At 46.8% G+C, this 8,601-nt stretch overlaps 1 protein-coding gene across 1 annotated transcript; it reads left to right on the top strand.

Annotated features, from left to right (window-relative positions):
* Positions 1-2,377: 2,377 nt before the first annotated feature.
* SERPINA9 (serpin family A member 9) lies at positions 2,378-7,378 on the top strand. Its single transcript, XM_013003692.1, is given in 4 exon segments — positions 2,378-2,615; positions 2,618-2,851; positions 3,449-3,459; positions 7,178-7,378. Coding segments are annotated over 4 exon segments (597 nt in total). The 5' UTR covers positions 2,378-2,464.
* The last annotated feature ends 1,223 nt before the right edge of the window (positions 7,379-8,601 follow it).

The raw sequence follows: 8,601 nt of genomic DNA on the forward strand, positions 1-8,601 counted from the left end.
GAATTCTACCTTGCAAGTCTGGCTAGACCAGAGGATGTACACTGGTACAGATAGGAACTGGAAACACAGGAAATCCAGGGCAAATGATCCCTTCAGGACCAGTGGTGTGAGTGGTGATACTGGAAGCATTGAGGGAGAGTGGGTTGGAAAAGCGGCACCGATTACAAGGATCTACATGTGACCTCTTCCCTGGGGGATGGACAACAGAAAAGTGGGTGAAGGGAGACGTCAGACAGTGCAAGATATGGCAAAATAATAATTTATAAATTTTCAAGGGCTCATCAGGAAGGGGGGAGCGGGGAGGGAGGGGAAAAATGAGGACCTGATGCCAGGGGCTTAAGTGGAGAGGAAATGTTTTGAGAATGATGAGGGCAATGAATGTACAAATATGCTTTACACAATTGATGTATGTATGGGTTATGATAAGAGTTGTATGAGCCCCTAATAAAACTATTAAAAAATAAATAAATAAAATGAAACTTAAAAGTACATAAATAAACTTCATTATCAAAAAAAAGAGAAAAGAAATGACACTGGAGGCAGAGAGCTGACTTTGTGTCCTTTCAGACTGCCCAGAGAAGGGACAGTGAGGGTCTGGCTCATAGGGAGGACGCGTGGATGGAGGGAAGGCGGCGCTTGGAACAATTGCTGGAGGAAGAATGCTAAGTTTTGGGCCTTGGGGAGGAGGGTGATGAAGGGTGCGGTGATGGCCAGCTTTTTGACTGAGGGGGCAGCATGGCCAGGTGGGCGCGCTGGAGAAGGAAAAGAAGGAGCAGGCTCAGGCAGGGGGCAGCCTATGAGGTCCACGTAGGACATATTGGGAAAGGGTGCAGTGTATGGGTGGATAGGGACGAGTCGTCCAGCTGAGAGAGGATAGTCCACAGTAGACAAAAATATAAACACAAAACGACCAAACAATGCTTGCAATCTGATCAATCTCAAATCTCCCTGGGCATGCGCTCCACACAAACTCAATGCACCCGCCATCAAATGGATGCAGGGAAATGAGAGGAATGAGCAGTTTGGCCAAAGCATTATTCATTCTGTACAAAAGATCCCTCACGTAGCTCCTTGCCATTCTAATCCTCTCCGGTCCGGTAAAGCTGTATTTGGCTACAGACGCTCAGTGATCAGAAAAAGGTTGTTGGGAGCGTGGCTGCCACACATCCGACATCGATAAGTGACCGTGTATGCCCATATTTCCGTGACCCCGGGCAAAGGGTCTTCTCCTTCCCCAGTTCTGGTCAAATAATTGCTTCCTTTGTTGGTTGGATTGCACTTATAATAGGCCAGTCTCCTTTTTCTCAACTAGAGGAAGAGTCCGTGCCTGAGTGCCCTGGTGGGGAGAATGGGTTCACGTGGACAGCAGGTGGTTCTGAAGACATGGAGCTGTAACCAGGGGTCATGGAGTCAAAGGTCACCAGGTCCTCTGGGAGGGGATGTTGAAGAGAAGCCCTCAGACAGATGTGACCCCTGGGGCACCCACCTGCTTGTCCTTTCCCCTTGCCTCTGCCTGAATCCCATGCCACCCTGTGTGAGATTGTACCATCTTCCCACCACTCTGTGCACGCTCACCAGGGAGGAATCGGCCTGCTTCCTACTCTAACTTGGAGTTGATCCATAAAGTTGAAGCTCCTCTGCAAAGAGGTGTTAAAGCAAATGAAGTCTTCCAGACTAGCTGTGTGACCTGAATTAAGGGGCAAAGGCTCTTTAAGGCTCAAACAAGGGCAGCCATACGCCCTGCCTTGTGGGGTTATTGCGAGGATCGACCGAGGCACCACCCAAGAATATGCCCTGCCCACTATGGTGTGTGTCATTACTGATTGTTCACTGGGAGTCTCTGCGAGGTTCCCGTGGGGAGTGCTAGATACTAACTGAACACTCGGTGCCTGGGACCCCAGAGTCGCCGGGAGGAGAGGCCTGGGGTCAGCTCCCACAAGATCACAGCGATGGATAGCTCAAGGGAGCACTGGTCCATTCTGCCTTGCGTGTGGTCCTCACGAATGTCGTCAGCATGGCTCTGATGACAATAGATGGTTTTTATTGCTAAGGGAGGTGATCGGTCACAACCTCTTTGTTCCCAACAACCTCTCTGCGATCACCAAACGAATGTAAAGGGAACGATATTTTATTGGACCAGATGTGATTCTGGGTCTAGACCCTCAGTTTACATCCTTTCAATGGCTCTCTCCTCTCTTGCAGACGTCTCTCTTCCGAAATGACATTTTGGTCATTTTGCCGAGTTCTTGTAGTGGTTGGCCTCTGCGCTCCAATGTGTTGTGAGCTCCTGTCCAGTCCCCCAGGCAGGGGATCCGCCTGCCCTTCTTCCATGAGGAAGATGCCCACTGCTCCAGTGTCCTCCAGCAACATCGACTTTGCCTTCCGCCTGTACAGGAGGCTGGCCTTGAAGGACCCACATCAGAACATCTTCTTCTCTCCTGTGACTATCTCGACGGCCCTGGCCATGCTCTCCCTGGGGGCCAGATCTGACACCAAGACCCAGATTCTCCAAGGCCTGGGCTTCAACCTCAAGAAGACCCCAGAATCCAGCATCCACCGGGGTTTCCAACTGCTTGTCTGTTCTCTTAATATCTCCAGCAAAGACCTGGAATTGAACATGGCAACGCACTCTTCGTCAAAAAGGAGCTACAGGTACAGACTCAATTCTTGAGCAACACCCAGAGGCTGTATGAGTCTAAAGTCTTTCCTACAGATTTCTCCAACCTCTCTGGGGCCCAGAAGCGTATCAATCACTATGTGGAGAAGGAAACCAGAGGGAAAATTGTGGACTTGATCCAAGGCCTTGATCGTAACACGGCCATAGTCCTGGTGAACCATATTTTCTTTAAAGGTAAGGCTCTGGGGTGTTGGTTTGGTTTCAGGGCTCCGGAACTGTTCTAGATAGGTCAAATAAACAAGCTAGACACGTGCTAAGACAGTAGGATGAAGTAATGGGTGGTCAGTGGATGGCACGACCTTTTTGAGTTCAAGTACCAACCTAACGGTTGGTGGCTCGAACCCACACATCAGGGCTATGGAAGAAAGATTTGTCATCCGTTACCATACAGATTAGAGTCAGGAAAGCCCTAGGGATCAATTGTATTCTGTTAACACGTGGGGTCACCATGAGTTGGAATGACGTGCAAGTTGGGTCTGGGGTTTGGGGGTCGCAGTGTGGGTTCGTTTTGCCGCTAGCTGGTTGCATGACATTGAGGTAATCACACGCCCCTTCTGAGACTCAACTTATCCATGACAGTGCGCCCTCGTTCCTCCCTGTCTTTGCTCAGCCTGATTCTGAGGGCCTGGCCTTGCACTCAGGGGGAAGCCCATGGAAGACACTTTCTGGGAATTAAATTTGGGGGAAAGACCTGTCTTTTGCTACCAGGAGATGTTCCTCTACCCCCTGCAGATAAGAGGCTTAAGGGTGAGTTTCCGGGCTCCCTCTCAGGCACAGCCAAGGTAAAGGGTCATTTCCAAGGCGAGGTACTTACAAATGCCAATGGGGTTGCCTCCGCGACGTCGTGGGTCACAAGGCACGCTCCTGCCTGCCTTCAAGATAGCTGAGTGCACGGGGCAGTTATTGGGTCACACCATCTCACGGGAGTTCTGTTTTATTGTGTGGTTTTGTTGAATGGCCTGCTACTAAAGCAAATATGACACCCCATTCAAGTCACCTTGAGTTCTGGCCAGCAAGGCTGTGCCATACACACCCCCCAGGTTGTTAATGAGTCTTCCTCCAATCCCCATGCTACCTTCTTCCTCACATAGTCCACCTTCTCAGACTACTTATAAGGTGAAGACATCAGGTGGAAAGCCACACCCCCGCTACACATCACTTCCAATTGTGAACCACACACGTATCCTCTTGTTCTGTGCAAATGGCAGCCTCTTGATCCGTGTGCAGGTCCCACACGAGCACAGTCAGGTGTTCTGGAATTCCCATCCTTCACGATGTTAACTATAATTTGTTAGGAACCATACAGAAAGTTGTATTCTCTGTTTCAGCCGAGACCCATCTGACATCAATAATTGCATCCCTCATTCCCAAATCCTACTCTGAACCAAGCATTCTCCTATCCATGTACAACCGTCATCTTTTTAAATTATCTTCAGCCGAAACTTTGCTAGCAGGTGAAATTCTTGACATTGCCTGACCATCTCCATATTCCATTTGATGGGTTTTCTTTGGAATGGGCACAAACATAGATCTCTCCCAGTTGGTAGCAAGGTAGCTGTCTTCCAAATGTCTTCACATACACCGGTCAGCGTTTGCCGGTGTTTCAGCCATTTACTGAAGCCTCTCAGTCAGCAGTCCACTAGTTCCTTGTTTTTCACCAATGCTGTCAGTGCAGCTTGACCGTCTTTCTTCAGTACCAATCATTATTGATCATATGCTACCTCCCGAAATGGTAAACAACAACCAAATTATTTCTGGTAGAGACACTGCATTCTTTCCATCTTCTTTTGATGTTTCCTGCATTGTTCTCTTGCTTCCTTTTTTACTTCCTTTCCTTTTTCTTTCGCCTATAGAATCTTTCAGTAATAGAACTTAGCACTAGCTGTCCCCTTCAGGAAGTGCAGAGAGACCTATATAACTATAATTTACCTCTCATATATGTGTTCAGAGCTTAACGGTTTAAAAAGACTCTGCTTGGGAGCGTTGTAGTGAAACATCAGCCTTGGAGACTGGCAGCCTCTTCGTGTGATCCTGAGCCTGCTGCTCGGGAGGAACCATGAGCGGAAGCCTGCTATGTGCGGATCTCAGTGCTAGGTAGATTCAGGGAGGGGGCATTGCTGATAAAGCCATCTTCATAATGTATGCATGCAGATTAAGTGCCTGGGCCCCCCAGGTAGTGTTACAGTAGATAGTACTGTATCTGCCATGCACGCATCCATCCACTCATTCACTCATTCATTCATTCACAAGGTCATTCATCTCTGCATTCATTTCTCATCCATCCATGCGTGAATCCATCCACTGTCCTCCATCCACCCATCTACACCCATCCAGGCTCTAAGGAGGAAGAGAAGGGAGCGACAACGGATAGACATTGATCCCCTACTAAGTTTCCGTTCCTTTAAGTATTTTGTTTCACTTAGCTGAATTCTATTTTTAAAATATGAATCACAGGCCATTTGAAATGAATCATTTCCGTGGCTTTTACTATGTTAACAAGGATGGAAAACCATCACTGCGATGTTAGTCCAGACCATTTTCACCAACCTTCAAGGAACCCCTGCTCGAGGGCAGTCCCTCCTGCGGTTCTCACTCCAGGCCTTGCCAACAGCTACTCTGCCTTCTCTAAGGAGTTTCCTAGTCTCGACATTTCTTATCACACAGCATGTGGACTTCTGTGTCTAGTTTCTTTCACTTAGCACAATGCTTTCAAAGTCCTTTCATATCACAGCACACAGCTACATTTCCTTGTTTATAGGGGGAACAATGCTCCATTGTATGAACTGACCACATTTTGTTTATCCATTCATCAGCTGATGAACATTTGGGCCCTTTCTTTTTTGTGCGGCTATGATGTCACAAGATGCCATCCCCTGTCCTCAATCCACCAGTTTTGCTTTTTGGCTCCCCCACTCTATATGTCAAATATCAGATGGGGCCTCATGAAGCTAACAGAGAAACCCAAGTTCCACAGGCCTGGGGATTTCGATTCTAGCACAGATTTTGCAGGGACACCAAGCAGAATGTTTTGTGAGTATAGGGACAGCCGTGCCTGTATTCTCAAGGTGCCCCTAGCTCCTTAAACTCAGAAAGGAGCACATAAGCCCAGATTAAGACTCGTTCCCCAGAAGCCAAAGAAGGGATCCAATGTTCAGGAATGCCCAGCCTTGTCCCATCCAATAACAGTAGCCATTGTTATTGCTAACAAGTGTGTAGGAACTTGCTGTGTGTGGCCTGGTTTTATTCGCCAAACAACCCTGTGGGTTACATACTATTGTCACCACCCTTTTAGAGATTTGGACACTGAGGCACATGGTCTCTATGCTGGTTCCAACAACACAGGGTGGACCTGGAGCTCAAATCTAGGACTTTCTGTAATTATAGTCATTCTGCTCTGTCCCTTGTTGTTTTTCCCTAAAATTGGGTGTTATAGCAAATCACCAAATTCCAGTCCTTGTAAGAATTCAAGATATGACAAAATAACAACTTATAAATTATCAAGGGCTCACGAGGGAGGGGAGAGCGGGGAGGGAGGGGGAAAATGAGGACCTGATGCCGGGGGTTTAAGTGGAGAGGAAATGTTTTGAGAATGATGAGGGCAATGAATGTACAAATGCGCTTTACACAATTGATGTGCGTATGGATTGTGATAAGAGTTGTATGAGCCCCTAATAAAAAGATAAAATAAAAAAATTATCTTAATAATTACATAAAATCAGAAATTGAAAATCAACAACAACAACAACAAAGAATTCAATCCCAGCTTTCCTCATGGCTGTAGTTTTTGCCACCTTGGAAGAAAAGGAAATGATAACTTTGAAGTTGTGCCAGTTAGACTTGTACCTGACTTCCCATTACCTTCCTTTGACCTCAGCCAGAAATCACAGCATCCTTGATCTGAAGCATGGTTTGAATGTTCCTGGTATCATTCCCTCAACCGGGCACACACAGCTTCCATAACTGCCTTTTCTAGCACTATTATTCGGATCTCTACTCATGCTAAATACAATTTAAATGTCTTCTTCCTTGTTTAGAACGGCAAACAAACATGCACTTTACTTTCAAGGGTATTGTGGTCAAGCACATACCCAGCAGCACACAAACCAGTTCAACAGTCGACATGGATAACCCAGTGACACTGAGGACACTCTTCAAGTGTCTTTCCTTTTCAGAGTTGACCCTCCCCCACCTAACCAGAAACTCACTGTCCCTGAATGCTCCTAGCTCTTCTTTCCAAGTGGCTGTTGTCCATCACACCAGAAAAGAGAGACCTTAAAAAGATAGCCCAATGCTCGAGACCAACCTCCAGTTCCATTGTTTAACACATGACTGGTAGCAACAGCAACTACAATTTATTCCCCAAAGTAAGGCCAAGAATCTGGGCTTAGAATGTTGATTCTTCTCCCAAGGTAGGTGGTGACATCCTGTACAACGTGCCCAAATTCAGATGTGCAAAGATGTCCCCACGGAGATGGCTAACATTCACTTCTCCTTTGACAGGCTACCCACAAGGCTGTGCTGGATGTCAGCGAGGTGGGCACAGAGGCCGCAGCGGCCACCGAAACCAAGCTCCCGGTCCGGGCCAAGGAGAAACCCTTCACGCCCCTCAGTTTCAATAGACCCTTTTTCATGCTGATCTTGCCTGGAGACTCCAACAACCTCCTCTTCATTGGGAAAGTGGACGATCCCACTAAACCTTAGCAGCCGTGTTCACTGCCGGGGACACCACTCCTGAGCTCTGGTCACTATCCAAAGCCTTGGTCACCTTCGTCCCCCAATCAGTGCCTTTTCTCCCCAGCACCTCGTGTCATGCACTACTGCTGGCTGGCTTAGGTCAGGAGTCTCTGGGGCATGCAAACGCTAAAGGCTTTGGCTGCTAATAAACAGGGTGATGATGTGAGTGCCCCAGAAGCACTTGAAGAGAAAAATACCTGATGATCTTCTTCTAAAAGGCCACAGCTACCGAAAACCTCCTGGGGTGGGGCAGCGGGAAACTCTAAGATAGAGGTGGTGTTGATTGTACTGCTCCCCTTGATTGAATGACTGAATTGTTCAATTGCATGACATGTGAATTAGATGTCAATAAAACTGTTGTGAAAAGAAAGAGAAAGAGGGGGGAAATATGAAAAACAAAAATGGCTTTAACAGAAAATAATTGAAAACAAAAATCTTGTCGAGGCATCGACAGCATCAGGTATAGACTACGGGGCAGGGTTTGGGACATCATCAGACTCAATTGGAAAACATTCATAAAGGTCAACAGACATACCTGGAACTATATATAGGCTCCCCCGCCCCCAAACATATCTATCTATGTAACATAGGCAGGATAAACAATCCCAAGGAGAAAACGATGGGGCCAACAAGGAAGGGGAACGGGATGAGGAGGGGATGGGGAAACAAACCCAGGGACATGGGAACAACAAGTGATCTAAAATTGATGTCGAGGAGAGCATAGAATGCCTGGTGGGGTTTGATCAATTGCAATGTAGCCAAGAGGAATTACATAGAGCCAAATGAAGGTCAAACATGATAGTGGGACAGGAGGAAAGTAAAAGGAAATAGAGGAAAGAACTAGGAGGCAAAGGACATTCCTAGAGGTATTAAATACAGGCATGTACATATGTAACTAAATTTTATATAATGATAGGGATATAGATCTGTGTACATATATTTATATGTTAAGTATTAAGGTAGCAGGTGGACATTGGGCCTCTACTCAAGTACTTCCTCAATGGAAGAACAGTTTGTTCTAATAACCTGGCATTCTGTGATGCGCACCTTCCCTGACACGATAGCTGAAGTCAAAATGGGTGCATAAGCAAATGTGGTGAAGAAAGCTAATGGTGTACAGCTATGAAAATATATAGCATCTGGAGTCTTAAAGGCTTGAAGATAAACAAGCAGCCATCTAGCTGAGAAGC

This window comes from Echinops telfairi, unplaced genomic scaffold (assembly GCF_000313985.2).
Source record: "Echinops telfairi isolate 266 unplaced genomic scaffold, ASM31398v2 ScPeMD7_18;HRSCAF=68, whole genome shotgun sequence".
Lineage (NCBI taxonomy): Eukaryota > Metazoa > Chordata > Mammalia > Afrosoricida > Tenrecidae > Echinops > Echinops telfairi.